The sequence below is a fragment of the Narcine bancroftii genome, chromosome 7 (genome assembly GCF_036971445.1).
Source record: "Narcine bancroftii isolate sNarBan1 chromosome 7, sNarBan1.hap1, whole genome shotgun sequence".
Taxonomy (NCBI): domain Eukaryota; kingdom Metazoa; phylum Chordata; class Chondrichthyes; order Torpediniformes; family Narcinidae; genus Narcine; species Narcine bancroftii.
The window spans coordinates 149,355,410-149,371,744 of record NC_091475.1 but is presented as its reverse complement, the minus strand read 5'-3'; the positions used below and the strand labels follow the sequence as shown (position 1 = coordinate 149,371,744).

The following is a 16,335-nucleotide window of genomic DNA, read 5'->3' as shown; positions in this document are numbered from 1 at the left end:
GGACTTGTCAGCCACAAACGAGCCTGCAGCTGACGTGGACTTTTACCCCCTCCATAAATCTTCATCCGCGAAGCCAAGCCAAAGAAGAGACATGCAGAAATACAGTGCTCGCGGAAAGAGAAATCAAGGTGTTGGTGAGGTGGAGTACAGAACCATTAATACACATGGCCAAACTGACACTATTCCTTTGAATAATGTTAATGGCGGAATGTACATAATTCTATAAAACTGGCATGCAGGAAAAGACTAGATAATTCTGCAATCCGAGGTCTGGAGCATAATGAATAAAAATCTATCTATACTCCTCTTCTATACACTCCTTTCCACAGCTCAAACTTTGCTCCCTAATTAAAGAACTAAAAAAGCACACTGGTTGATTTCTCTTTCAATATTCTTTTTTTTTCTGTGAAACTCACCATATGACATTGTAACAAAGAACAAAGTAATAGGAGACCACCAAGGTAGACAATAGGTGAGAAGAGAAAATACTTCCAAAGATACCCTCCAGTTGGGTGGATAGGCAAGTAAAGAACCAGGCAAACTGAATCTCAAAGATAACAATTCTATGGTGATATAAATAATACGGCAAGATGTTGCAGATTCAGATTTATTATCAGAGTACATACATGACATCATATACAACCCTGAGATTTTTTTTCTGTGGGTGAGTTAGAATTACCACGTAGTGCAAAAAAGAACCGACTCAACATACACATGTAACCAAATAAAGAAATGTAAACAAATCGACTGCAATACCGGAAAAAAAAAATCAATAAATAAAAGCATTCAGAACCCAAGAGAGAAAGGAGATATGGATCAGCCCTTGGCAAAAGGAAATGGTACCAAAATATTTTGTAAAGATGAAGGAAGAAGTGAAAATAATTTAAAAGGGACAATGACTCATGAGAGTAGGGAACCACTTACAATATTCCAACATCATGGACTAGGGGGAAAGTCATAGCCAAGTCACAGCTGGAAAAGTCATATTTCAATAGTTCCTTCTATCTCACCATGAAGGCATCACAGGTCAAGATCAGGAGAATGCATAAAGTCTTTTGCCCAAAGCATTGCCCAGAGTTCATACATTTAAGATGAGGATTTGTGGAGGGGGGGGGGTGAAAGGAAAGAGATTTAACAGGAACCTGAGGGGCAACCTTTTTAAAAAAAACAAAGAGGATGGAGTATGCAACAAGTTGCTGGAGGAGGTGGTTGAGGCAGGAACCATTCCAACTTCTAAGAAAAAATGAATAGAATGGGTTGAGAAGGATATGGGTCAAAAGCAGTCAGGTGGGACTAGTGAGGGTGGAACATTTTGGTCAGCATAGGCAAGTTGGGCCAAAAGGCCTATTTACACATTCCATAACTCATTCCCTCTTTCCCTGGTGTTGAAAATGAGTCCCTCTGGTAACTCAGAAGCAGGAGAGCCTTCAAGAAGATGCAAGATCAATTGATCAATTTCAAGTAGGCATCTGCTCGAAGACTGGCACGTGTGTTTTGGAGACCAGGCTACACTGCCAATGAACTTGCACAGATAAAATGAATGCAAGGAAAAATCTAGTGCCAGCCTGTAATCCGGTATTTGTGTGAAGCATTTAGATTGTACCATAATTGAAAGACAAAGTTTTTGTTGACAAGTCTGGGTGCATATTCTAAAACCTGTTCATATTACTCACTCCCTTGCTCAGATCCAAAGATACTATCTATCAAAGCACCTGTAGGTGAAATAAACTATTTCTATCACAGCCCAAGTTACAGTCACTTCCAAAATACTCAGTCATCAGTGAAATGGAGGAAATAATCAAAGAAAATGCCTTAAAGCAGTTGAAAAGCCGAAAGTATGCAAGGTATGTGTCTTAAATAGTGTTTGTCAGTCATGTTTATCATTTGGCAAAGCAGGCACAAGATTAGGACTTTTCCCACACAAGAACTCATTAAACTACAATCATCTGCAATGTATTAGATATTCACTTAATTGTCACAGTTAAATTTCTGTATCTTATGTATGGATTTTTAACAAATGGTAATTTCCACTTACTTGTCACATTGTAAATACTAGCAAAAACCAAATAACTTTAAACATTTGGAAATGATATCACACAAATATATTCCTGTAATGTAAACACTTCAGCTCCTGCAGCAGTCACAACAAAACTCTGGGTATATATTTTTACCAATGTTTAAGATGAAGACGAGGATGAGTAAATCCTCTTCATACATTAATTAAAGATTCAGTTAATGAATAAAGAACTTCAAAATTATAAATTCCAAGACACAGATGCACACACACATTGATCCCAAAAACTTAACATGCAAGTGGAACATACACTGAAGAAAATTAATAAACACATTGATCTTACCATTCTTTTATATTCTGCAATTGGGTCATAAACTTTCCACCCATCCTCTGGAAACATTTCCTTGTAGTCATATGCAAATAATGGCTGAGGGAAAAATAAAAATAATTTTTCAGTGCCAGCATGTTGAAAATTCACAATGTCCAAACAGAAAAATTACAAGGTTTGTGTTATCCAGTGCAGTATACAAAAGGCAGACGTTTCAGGCTTGTGCCTTTCTTCAGACCTTTTTCCTTCTATGGATGCTGCATGACCTCCTGAGATTTTCCATCATTTTTGTTTACTGCACTAGACCCCAGCATCTGTGGATTTCTTATTAACCGGTGAGGAAGAATTCAAATGTCAACTACCTTTTGCTTTTTAATCGATGTGGCATGACCTGCATTAGACCCCAACATCTGCAGATTTATTGTAGACCTCCTTGTGTCGTCCAGTCATATTTTATTGCCCTACATTATTAAATGTGAAAAATTTTCATGGATCACAGGCACCAACTGCTAGAAGACCAAACATCCAGACAGAAGGTACAGATTTAAAATAACAGACAAAATGCTGAAAATTAAGGTTGAAGACCTTCTTTTAATAAAGGGTCCTTGACTTGAAACATTAACTCTTTCTCTTCCCAATGATGAGGACTAACCCCTTAGTATTTCAAGCAATTTCTCTTTTTTTTTTAAATTTACAGCATCTGCAGCTTTTGTTTATTTTCAGGGATGGAATTAAAATTATTTTAAGTTCTAGACCACATGCAGTACTCTTCATTCGGCCTTAACTTATTTCAATTTCTTTTTTTTTAAACTTTATTTATTCGTTCAAAAACAAATAATATGACATATACAACAATTATCCATAAACATGAACGTTATTTTTTATATATAAGAGAAAAGAACCCCTCCCCCCCTTAGCCAACTCTCCTAAGGAGAGCCATAAAGAAAGAAAAAAGAAAAAATATTAAAGAAAAATTAAATATACATATTAAAATCTAATCAATGTAAATTGAAATGTAAATATTCTGAATATAACAACCACTTATTAATAAAAAAATATAATTATCATGTGAAACATACATAATTTTTTTCCATTATTAAACAATATTTCATCTCATTATGCCATCCATTAATATCAGTCATATTTGTATCTTTCCACGTACTAGCAATACATTTTTTGGCTACGGATAAAGCTAAATATACAAAAGCAAGCTGAAACTTATCTAATCTCAAGCCTTTAAAAGGTTGCAAACTACCCAATAAAAATATTGTTGAATCTAAAACTATTTTAATCTTATACAGATATTCTAAAAACGAATGAATTTTCTTCCAAAAAGATTGTATATGTATACATGACCAAACGGCATGAAAAAAAGTTCCAACTGTATCACCACATCTAAAACACAAATCAGATTCATGAAAACCATACTTTTAAAATTTTTTTAAATTATGTTCCATTAATGAAAAAAATTAAAACTGATTTGATCAAATGGAAAGATTTACCTATTAATTTAATGGGTAGGATAAATACAATTAAGATGAATATTTTTCCGCGTATACAATATTTGTTTCAATCTATTCCGTATTTACTTGATAATAATTTTTTTTCGAGACTTGAATAAAATGGTTAGGGAGTTTTTATGGAGAGGTAAATTTTTGAGAGTAGCTTTGAATAAATTAACTTGGAAATACGAGTTAGGGGGATTACGTTTACCACATTTCAAAATTATTATGAAGCAGCCCAACTTAAATTTATTAGTTCATTGATGGATTTGGTACGGCCTCCTAGTTGGGCCAAAATTGAGATGGCAAATATTTCTGAAATTGAAATACTTCAATTTTTGTTTAGATGGAATATAAATTTGTTACAACAATATAATGTGCCTATACTAAAACATTTAATGAAGTTATGGATAAAGAAAAATAAAATGACAGGGTCTAGGGGTAAATTATCGGCTTTGACTCCGTTGTATAATAATCAACTTATTCCTTTTTCAATACATAATCGAAGTTTATTGCATTGGAGATTTAAAGGTGTGTAAAATTTGGGAGATTGGTGTTAAAGAGAGTAAATTTTTATCTTTTAATCAGATGAAGGAAGGTTTTGGTATTGATAAGAACTCTTTATTTCTTTATTATCAAATTCGATCTTTGGTAAGATGTATGTTTGGTAGAGATATGATTTTACCTGAAATGACTAAATTTGAGATTTTTCTTATGAAGGTACCAGAGAAGGGTTATATTTCATATATGTATCAAACATTACAGGATGGTATGGATAAAAAGGGTTGGGATAGATCTAAAAGTAAATGGGAGGCGGATACTGGTTTTATTTTTACCGAAGATGATTGGTTAGATATGTTATGATAGTGTAACTAGATTGATAAATGCTCATTATGCAATGATTAACTATAATTTTTTTACATCAATTATACTTAACACTTATTTCAATTTTTATGGATGAACCATTTTTTTTTCATTTAGCATCCTTTATAGTTTGAAACTACGTACATCTTTGTGGTGTGAGGCAACAGTAAATGTAGTGATCACAGACTGACTACACAAAAATATTATTGAAAAGTTTCATTTGTTTGGATAAAAGTGAAGTTACTGTAGATGCTCTGAAGTTGCTTCTTCCTGTGGGGAAATAAAGAACTAGGAGGCATGGTTTCAGAATAAGAGATGAGATAGTATTTCTCTCAGAGGGTTATGAATCTGCCAAGATAGAATAAATATTTTATGGACTAAAATCTATGTTTTTGGTCATCATACAGGACAATAGAACTCAGGGTAAGGTTGGTCTTGATCTAACTGAAAGGCACAACAGGGTCAAGTGACAACATAGTCTTTATTTGCTTCTATTTTATCAAATTATATTTAAGTGCAGGTTATCACTTGACCATTTTGTATTTATCTTCATTCTGTTTATTAGTAGAACATTAATCATTCCCAGGTAAACACCAAGATTAATGAAATTGGTTTATTTGCCTGTAATCTAATTCCATGAAAGAACAACCCAACATACACGATCACCTTCCAGTGTGGTTTGCTTATTGCCATTTTTTTTTTTACTCACTTCACAGGTGAAGTGTATAAACACTGTGAAAATAGCAATCTGTACCCAAGGTAATCCTGTACAGAGCTTTACATTTAATATTATTTTTCATGAAGAGTAGAACATTAAACAGACTTAAACATGCAAAATTTTTCAAGTTTTTTTTGGAGATATACATAGCTATTTAAAATCTACTTTACAACAATTACTACTTTACATCAGATCACATAAACCACAATTTTTAAAGCATGCAGAAAACATGATTAATTATGAATAAAATACCAAGTTATTGGATGTGGGAAATGCATATTTCGTTAAGTTCTCAAAAATTGGTCGCCTGGTGTGACCTTCTTGTTTATGAGCAAAACGGATAGTCCGAATGTCCTGTAAATGGAAAAGGGATTATTAAATTGTCACTCAACCCTACAAAACACATTTTTTTTAAAATAATTTCTTCCCTAGTTCTTAGAGCTTAAAACTGTATTGTGAGTAATTGAAAGACATTTTAAAATAAAACATTTTTCAGACTATACTGAATATTTTAACCAGTTTATTTCAAAATAAAATAATATCACTCCCTAAACATTGGTCGAGATTTTCCAGAGAAATATTGGCAGACCCACATGGAAAAACTGGAATTTCTGTAAGAAAATTCAGGACTTCCACATAAATGATCAAGTCAGGAGTACCTTGACAAAGTCATGCTGGCAATTTCCTAACAGGTTCATGATGTCAATTCTAATTGAAGAGAATTGCAAGAGAACACCAACTCCTTTCATTTCAAAGAAGGTGGCTTGCCAACTTTGTTTCCTTAAATGAACTGTACGTGGAAGCTGTAGTATTTATGTTCAATTAAAAGCTCAGTCTTGGGCATTTATTGTAGCCATTTGTAATATTTGTAGTAAGGTTTGTTTGTTAACAAATATAAGGGATTACAAAGGTTGTTCATCAACAAATTTGTTGATGAACAACCTTTGTAATCCCTTATATTCTTGTTCCACATTTATACAATTGATTATATATGCTCAGCTTTCACGATTGGTCAGAGCTCATTCCACCACCTCTTGTCAATTCATGTTGGTAACAGAACATTTGGTTTGCTGTAACAATTTGAAGTGCCGTGGCATATGATACCAACTACCAAACACAGCCTTGCCAAATTGGGTTGGCACTTATGTCAGCATATTTTTTAAAAATCAAGTTTTTGTTTGCGCACGTCAACGGTGAAGGTATGCAGCTTGCTACAGGTAGCATCTTTGGACACAATAAGGAATAAAACAGCCAAAACATGTGTATTGAGCACTGAGAAATAACTAGCTTTACAAGAATTATAAGTGGTCTACCATAAATAACCAGTGATACGCAATAAATGCATTCTTCTGTTGCACATATTAAAAAAAAAATACAGCACAACTCCAATTATCCAAAATCAGATTCTCCAAAACATATCAGAAATCCTCATTTATCCAAATTTTTTGAGCCGAACTGACCGGGGTTATTGGGCTCCCCGTGCTGGCAGCAGCAGACCTCAGTGATGGCCAGCAATTTTGGGGGAAAATTAAACATTATTTTAATGTTTAAAAAGCCTTCCCTTGTTGTTTGCTGTTGTTTTAAACACTGTTACAAGTGATTTGCTGTTGCAACCGGGCTGTTTCTAAAAAAAGGTTATCCGAAATAGGCCTGGTCCTGACCATTTCAAATCATCAGGGTTGTACTGTAATTAAAATAGAAAATTCCAATAATTCCCCAGACTCATTTGTACAGGAAAGCTATTCCTGTAACAAATGAATTGACAACTGCAGCAAGGATCCAATGAAATAGATACTAAAACACTAAGAATTTCACACTGTTGTTCCAAAATAAAGCACAAAACCAAGAGAACAAAAAGCTCTCTTTTCTCACTTTAACATGCTAGTTCCAGTTTCTTCAGACTTGTGGCTAAACTTTGGTCAATGTACTCATTCTGCAGATGGCAAGAAACTAAGAACTTACCAAATAATTTACCAAGAAGTCATGTTATCAGTTATTTTTTTTAAATCCTGATTTTATTTTACAAAATTACTATAGATATCTTTTGTGATTGAAAACAATCGCCTGAATCTTCTGCTGATGAATGAGTCCCATAAACTCAGCATTTATTTGCCTTTGAAATCTGCTTTTCATGGATAGATCATCAACCCCATTCTTCTTTCAGGAAGCCAATTCCAAATTAATTTGCAAGGTCCTGTGCAGCACATGGCCTTTTCAACTGAAACCAATAGCTACCATCCCAGAACTGCTTTGAGAACCAATTAATCCTCATGTAAGATCTAACAGTTGCCAAATCTATCAAAGACATTCAAACATGACTGAATGGACTATTAAAAGCACCTAAAAAAAAATGTGTAAATCAACAGAATAAAATGTCAAATGAAAGTGCTGGGAAATCATCTTTTTATCTGTACCACTGTGAATAAGTTTAGATCTTTTATCTTTATTTAAGTCCCAATGTTCAGCACAACTGCTGCTTTTAAAGACAAGACAGAGCATCAATCCAGTCATTTCTTTATTAATCACATTTAATGGAAATGACCCAAAATGTTATCTTCCAAGTAAACACCTCAGACTTTTCACCATTTCCTTCTGCAAAGAATTGTAAAATTAATGCTAAATGTACATTCCACCATTATTGTGCCCATGACATTTTAATTATCTATAGACTTGAATCCTAAAGCCTTCTCTGACTTCCATTGTTTCTAGTGCTATACTATTCAGAATTAGCTATTCAGTTGTATTCTTTTGGGTCCAAATGGAAAGATTTGATGTCCATCCACACTGATATCCTTTTTTTATGCAGCATACCAACTCAATAACGTGACGTACGTCACCATGAATCAGTACAAAGGCCAGTATTGGTAGTGGCACTGCACAAAAGTTGTGTCAAAAGGAATATTTCCACTTGTCCAATATTCATCTTCATTGACAAATTGTATGTTAATTGATTCAAACAAAGAAATTAATAAATACTATCCTGCAGGAGATTTAAAAAGGCACACAAATGCAAATTGTTAATGTTGCAAAAACTTTTGTAAAACAGTGGATACTTCTTTAAACAGCATCATCTGGGAGAGAAACTGTATACTAAATACAGTAAATTTTATGATAAAGAATAAGATAAGGTAATGTTATGGAGTAATGTCTCAACTATCTGAACCTATCGGCATAAAGTGATTTCACCTTAAAACAGCTCATTGTTGTCTACCACTTTGGAATGTCCAGTTTAATCATACTGTGTGTGTGCAATACTTTTTCTCAAACTAATAATTGTCAGTGAAGGCTACCAATGAATAGAAATAATGAAGATAATATGTGGGGAAAAAAAACAATAGACAAATCAACTTTTTCAACACAAACACCAACCTTACAGAAAATTTCAAGACCATAAGAGTTCTCCCCTCGGCTGGATGCGCCACCAATCTTTTCAACACGGCTTATCACACCCAGCGGAACATCAAGAACAAAAGGTGGATCCTACAAAAATGATGGCAAACAAAAATTTCTAGATTATGCAAACAAAAGCATTTCAACTTCACTACGAGTAGTATTAAAAATACGACATAATAATGAAGATAAAACTCAGATAAATTATCCAACACAAAACTGAAACAATTTATCAAGGTATGCAGTTTTCTATACTATCATCTTGCTCATTTAGAAAAACAGCAAATGTAAGGGCCTCAAAACAGACCCTCTAAGCATTCCGCCAATTGGAGCCTATTCATAATCCAAACTCCTGTCATTGTTAGTACCCAAACAAGCTCTAGAATTTGTCTTCAATTCTATGAATTTTCCCCGCTCTACTTATTTTATACCAATCACTGTGTGGCTCAGTTTTACAACAACACCATCTACAAATTTGCTGATCATGCCATGGTAATGGGTCAAATACAAAGTGGCAATGAGTCAGCATATAGGAGGGAGATTGAAAACTTGACTGAATAGTGCACGAACAATAACAATTTTTAAAAAAATCAGCAGCTGATTGTGATCTTTAGGAGGAGAAAACCAGAGGTGTACAATCCAGTGATCACTGGGGGAAATCAGACATGGAGAGGATGAGGAAATTTAAATTCCAGGAAGTCATTATCTTGGAGGACATTTCCTGGACCCAACACACTAATGTCATCATGTGCAAAGCACATCAGCACCTATACTTCATCAGGAGTTTGCTGAAGTTTGGTAAGACATCAAAAACTTGGCAAACATCTAGTGAAAAATTCAGTGAGTGCTGACCGGCTGCATCGTGGACTGGTATGGGGACACCAATACCCCTGAGCATAAAGCCCTCCAAAAGGTAGTGGACACAGCGAAGGACATCACAAGCAAAACCTTCCCCACTATCGGGAACATCTGCAGGGAATGCTGCCATCGGAGAGCAGCAACAATCATCAAGGATCCACGCCACCCAGCCCACGCTCTGTTCTCAATGCTGCCATCAGAAAAGAGATACAAGTGCCACAAGATTCGTACCATCAGGTTCAGGAACAGTTGCTTCCCCTTCATCAGTCTCCAATCAACAAATTCCATCAGAGACTCATTTAAGGACTCTTACTTTGTGCATTATTTATTAGTGAATATTTTTTTTTTCTGTATTGCAGTTTGTTTCCATTTTTTTGTTTACATTTCTCTCTTTTGTATATGTATCTTCAGTAAAGTTTTTTGCACTACTAATATGTTAAATTTTGCCTGGCCCTCTGGAAAAAGAATCTCAGGGATATAGATGATGTCATGTATGTAATCTAACAATAACCAAACTCTGAGTTTCAAATTTTGCTAAGTACAAAAATGAAGTACTATATTAATTGCTAATAATTATTATCCATATTTTGTTTTGAGCTTACTACATTAGTTATCTCTTCAAGGTTTCATTCAGACTCATCATGCATCAAATAACCTTTACGAAGCCACGACACACATTCGACATTCTTAATTGTAAACTCTAGCAATTCCACAAATTATGTTAATTTATTTGTCTTAGTGACATTGAAAGAGGTTGTTATCTTGGCACCATGCCACTAGATTTAAAATCCCGTTCCTGCATTCTGTCTTATTGATAATTGATACCCAGCCCATTACTGTGATACCATCAGCAAATTTGAAGATGGAGGTGGGTCAGTATATATCAGTACAGTTGAGCGTAGTTGTGGACTGAGTACACATCCTCTGGGAGCACTGGTGCAGATTTTGATTGTGGAGGAAATTCTTCACCGATTGCAATCTATTAAACAGGAACACAAGGATCCAGTTGTGATAGATGGGGTAAGGGAGCTGCTGAGGCCCAGATCCTGAAGTTTGGGAATGAGTTTGCTGGAGGCTGTGGTTGTGAAGGCAGGCCTATGAGCAGTAGTCTAGCATACATATGCTTAGCATCCAGATATTCCAAGGCGAAGTGGAGAGCTAGAGAATGGTTTCTGCCATGGTTCAATGGAAGGGCCTGTTACCGTGCTTTATATCCAAATTTATTTTTTTTTAAAATCTGCTGCATTCTGTACTGCTGGGCTTTGTTTTAGATTCCATGATAGCATGCACACTCTGTCATAGTCACTATTAGCTGTTGGAACTTGTTCTTTTCTTTCCTTTTCATTAAAATACAGAATGACAACTTGCATTTCTAATCTAAGGGAATGTCTCTGAAGATAAATTTTGAAGAACACAAGTGAAAACATTAATGACACAAAATGGGAATTAATTAATTACAGAGTAAAACAGCACAGAAACAAATCCTCTGACCCAACTCATTCACGTTGACCACGATGCCTAGCTGCGTGAATCTCATTTTTCTGCAATAGACCAGTGTCCCTCTCTTCCTTTCCAAATGCATTTTAAACATTGCAATTCCAGCTACCACTTCCTCTGGCAGCTTGATCTGCATATCCACCATCTGTCTGAAAAACTTACCCTTCAGATCTCTCCTTTCATTTTAAACCTGTGCCCTCTCAGTTAAGAATCCCCTACCATGGGTGGGTATAGAAGGTGGGAACAAGAAACTACATGGTAGAATCTTGAGCAAACAAAGATGAATCAGGGACTTAGTAGGTTCAACAGCATCCATAGAGAGGTCCGTATTAGAGTAAATTTGAATGAGATACCTCATTAGGATGTTAACTAAATTGATTAAATGTTTGTTATGTAGGTTTTTGTTTAAGCTTACATTTGTGATGTTCAGTTACAATCTGCAGAAAGGCTATAATGACAGCTTAGTATTATTACAGAAGATAAAAATGATTAATACTAAGGCTATTTACTCCTTATCCTGGCCTGAATTATTAAGAATAGCTTAATTCTCCCATTTTGAGGGAGAATTTAAGACAATGCAGACATAAATCCTTGTACAGAGATAGAAATTTGAGAAAAAAAACAAGAATTATTATCACACTGAAAAAAAACTGCCCGATTCATACTCAAGATGGATTTGGAATTTGGCCATTTGGGTCTTTGCCTGCATATTACTTGAAATTTAAATTTTTGCATCTCAATACCATTATTGTGTCTTGAGAATTAAAACCCATAAACTAATGGGCACAGATACAAAATGGTGAAGGCTTCCAAATCAGCGATTTTGGACACAGGATAATACCTTTGAGCTGTGCAAAAGCTGAAAAATGCCTAAAAGCTACAATCTTTTCAGATAAACTTTTTTTTCCCCCTCCACCCTAAATACCCTCTTTCCCCATTCCTTTTGCTCTTAGTCAGGCACAAACCAAGCAATTCTTTCATTGATGCATTTTAACTATTTATAACAGGACATTGTTTGCCCAGACTCAGAAACACACCCAAATCTATAAACTGTGACATTTTTATATCATTAATCACAATGAATTTTGAGCAAAAAGTTATACTAAGTGAGACAAGTGAAGCACAGCATGAAAATAATGTAAAGTGGATAATGAATTCCCAAATGCATCTCATGGTTGCTGCCTTTCATATCAGATTTTCTGCCAGAAAATAAACCAAAAATCAAACCATTAAGTTAATAAGAATTTTAACACAAACTGATAGAACACAAATAACAGAGGTCCCATCTTCACACGCCATATCTTTTAGGAACAGATTATTGTTTTAGTTTCTATGATTTCCAAATTTTAGAGTCTTGCTCAGGATTAATAAGTAGAGGAACCAAAGGAAAATTAGTCATTCACTGATTGTGTTGAAGCACTTGGAACACAAGCATATCTAGAGAAGAAAGACAAGGGTTCGGGAGCACAGGATGATGCCATAGGTTGCGCAACAAGAAAACTTGACTGAAATAACTAGCATTAGACCCAAAAAGAGATAAATCCAAAAGTGACTGTAGAATCAAACATTGCAGAACAGTGATCCAGCACTGCCACTGAAACCTAAATTGACAATCAGCAGCTAGCAAACTAAACTACATTGAGGGAGTGGCAATTTAGGCTATGGTCACAGAAAATACGTACAAAGAATGCACTTATGCAAAAATACTAGTGATAAGCACTGAAATCTTTCATGGAATGATGAAAACTTCCAAAGGAAAGAAATGGGATAAATAGTAATTTGGGATTTTAGAGGCATTTGCCCAACTCAATATGTCCATTTGGGGAGGGGAAGGGAAGCGCTGAGTAGTTTGGACACTTCTGTGAAGTATATAGCAACAAGGTCTTATCCAAAATTTTTATTGCCTGAATGCACACTTCATCAGGAATTCTGGGTACCTTGGTCCACACTTGATTCTAGTAAAAACACAAAACTGCTGGAAGAACTCAGCAGGTCTCACAGCATCCATAGGAGGAAAAGATATATCTCAGGCCTGAGCCCTTCTTCGAGGTGTGAGTAAAAAGCAGGCAGGCACCTGAATTAAAAGGTTGGGGAGGGGAAATGAGCAAGAAAACACCCAAAAGGTGTTAATTGGATATGTTTGAGACACAAGAAAGAGGAAAGGTGAAAATTCACTGAGGGAGGAGGGGTTTGTTTGGGACTCAGGGAAATGGAGACAAAGAAAAAGGAAGAGAGAGTGAGACAGAGATGAGGAAAGGAGACAAAGGGAAAGACAAAGGTGGGGAGCTAACAGAAACTGGTGAAGTCAATGTTACCATTCAGTTGAAAGGTGTCCAGATGGAATTCAAGTTGTTGTTCCTCAACTTGCAGATGGTCTCAATCTGGCAGTGCATGAGACCATGTTGGCAAGGAAAGGGGGCGGGGAATTAAAATGGCTGGCCACTGGGAGATCCCGCTATTGTGGCAGACAGAACAGAGGTGCTCAACAAAGCGATCTCCCAGTCTGCATCCAGTCTCTCCAATGTAGGAGGAGACCATAATGGGAGCACAAAATGCAGTAGATGACTCCTGCAGATTCACAAGTAAACTGTTGCTTCACTTGGAAGAAGTGTTTGAGACCCCAAATGGTGGTGAGGGAGGAGGTATGGATGCAAGTGGAGCACCTACGGGTAAGTGCCAAGGGGGTGATTAGTGGAAGGGTGGAGTAGATGAGGGAGTCATGGAGGGAGCAGTCCCTGCATAAGGTAAAGAGGGGAGGAGCAGGTAAGATGCGTCTAATGTTGGAATTACACAGTAGGTGGCAGAAATGGGGGAGGTTGGTGGGAAGGTAGGTGACAAAGGGGAATCCTGTTCTTGTTGCACTTGGGGGTGGAGGGGGCCAGGACAAATGTGTGGGTAATGGAGAACAAGCAGGTGAGGGCCAAGTTAATGGTGGTAGATGGGAAGCTACATTGTTTGAAGGACACCTCTGTTAATCAGTCATGGAAGACATCATCCTGGGAGCAGGTGCAACAGAGACAAAGGAATTGAGAGAAAGGAATGGAATTCTTACAGAGGACAGGGTGTAAAGAGGTGCAGTCATGGTAGATGCTGGTGCTGGTGGGTTTCATGTTTCACTCCCCTCTTGATTCTGCCCTTCAAGTTCTTGTTCAATCCTGATGGTAAAGTAATACAACAGACAATAAATGTTGATCCTGAAAGTCTTGGTTGGGCTGAAATATTACATCACCAATTTACCTCCAGACATCTAAATAGGCTTCTGCATGCTCTTGATATATACAATAATGATCCTAGCGTCTAGGTTTGTGATAGCCTCAATACTATTTTCAAACAGGTTGGTAAAGAACCTTTGCCTTCACAGATGCTGCTCGACCTGCTAACTTCCTCCAGCAGTTTGTTTTTTTAACTCCAGATTCTAGCATCTGCAGTCTCTTATCTCTGTAGAGGTCAGTGTTTTTCAAACTTTATCTTCCCACTCACTTACCATCTTAAGTAATCTCTTACTAATCACAGAGCACCTAAAGTATAGGGATTACTTAAGGTGGTATGTGACTGGGGGGGAAAAAGGTTGAGAACCACTGCTCTAGACCAATTGTTACTGAAATATTTTGCTTGAGAAAAATTGTCATTGGCCATCAAGCCATTGTCATACCCACATTCCTGTTCGGCTCCGAATCATGGGTCCTCTACCGGCATCACCTACGGCTCCTAGAACGCTTCCACCAGCGTTGTCACCGCTCCATCCTCAACATTCATTGGAGCGCTTTCATCCCTAACGTCGAAGTACTCGAGATGGCAGAGGTCGACAGCATCGAGTCCACGCTGCTGAAGATCCAGCTGCGCTGGGTGGGTCACGTCTCCAGAATGGAGGACCATCGCCTTCCCAAGATCGTGTTATATGGCGAGCTCTCCACTGGCCACCGTGACAGAGGTGCACCAAAGAAAAGGTACAAGGACTGCCTAAAGAAATCTCTTGGTGCCTGCCACATTGACCACCGCCAGTGGGCTGATATCGCCTCAAACCGTGCATCTTGGCGCCTCACAGTTTGGCGGGCAGCAACCTCCTTTGAAGAAGACCGCAGAGCCCACCTCACTGACAAAAGGCAAAGGAGAAAAAACCCAACACCCAACCCCAACCAACCAATTTTCCCCTGCAACCGCTGCAACCGTGTCTGCCTGTCCCGCATCGGACTTGTCAGCCACCAACGAGCCTGCAGCTGACGTGGACATTTTACCCCGTCCATAAATCTTCGTCCGCGAAGCCAAGCCAAAGAAGATGTGAGTGGAAAGAAAAAGTTTGAAAACGACTGGTCAAGGTGAAAAATTTCTTAGTTACCTACTCATGCTATTTGTTATCTGCCTTTACTTTTAAATATCAGGCTGTCATGGCTTTGAAATGAAACTGTGGATGCTTTCTGGAACAGAATTTGATACACATTGAATAAATTGACAATTGGCTTCAGAATATAGCTACTACCTTAATTCATCCTTTGAGTACATGAAACCTACAACAATTTCCTCTATAAAATAATTCATGTTAATAGAGTCTAACTTACTTGTAATTGCTAATCGACATTGTAGATTTTATACTCTAAGCAATATATTAAAGTGGAGGAACGTCCTCCTACAAAATTATAAATCCAGTGATTGCGAGAATGAATGACAAAAGTATTCAAATCAAAATCACACTTAAATTAGGCCAAAAAGTACAGAAGTACTTCTTTGCTCATTTAGTGTTTCAATCCTTTGAAGTCCATTTCATGTTAGTGCGAAGATTTCCATTATCAGTCTTTATTTGTATTCTAACTTTTGTCCTGCATTAATGTTTTAATTTGAATTTTTTTTGTTCTAATCGTGTATTTTCTATACTTATCTATATTGTTTACTATCTTCAGTTCCCTCATGTGAGGCCCTCAGTTAACTTGCCTTAAAAATGAAGAGCTGCTGAGCTTTTTAGAAGCACAGGCAAAGAGAGCATCCAATACAGCTTTCACAACATCGCCAAAGAAATACACATGCATTAGGAAAGATCTTAAAATTTAAACTGCAATATAGATTTGAATAGATGCAACAGTTTGGTTTTGTTTGGCTATTCAGATTCCGCATTGATGAGAGATCATGTTAACATAATTATTTTCTCATATAATTTTTTTAACCTCCTAAT

The 16,335-nt window shown here is 36.6% G+C and overlaps 1 protein-coding gene across 3 annotated transcripts in view; it reads right to left on the bottom strand.

The window, feature by feature from the left end:
• mtmr2 (myotubularin related protein 2) overlaps positions 1 to 16,335 on the bottom strand; it is a 79,624-nt gene that overhangs the window by 29,078 nt on the left and 34,211 nt on the right. For 2 of the 3 annotated variants that reach the window (XR_011342082.1, XM_069890780.1), the window contains exons 5-7: positions 8,796 to 8,906; positions 5,679 to 5,780; positions 2,358 to 2,441 (exon numbers count right to left, since the gene is read on the bottom strand). Coding sequence is in view for 2 of the 3 variants with exons in the window: in XM_069890780.1 (XP_069746881.1) it covers positions 2,358 to 2,441; positions 5,679 to 5,780; positions 8,796 to 8,906 (297 nt within the window). In the remaining variant the exon portion in view is untranslated. The remainder of the gene's footprint in view (positions 1 to 2,357; positions 2,442 to 5,678; positions 5,781 to 8,795; positions 8,907 to 16,335) is intronic. The other variant, XM_069890781.1, reaches the window with a different exon arrangement.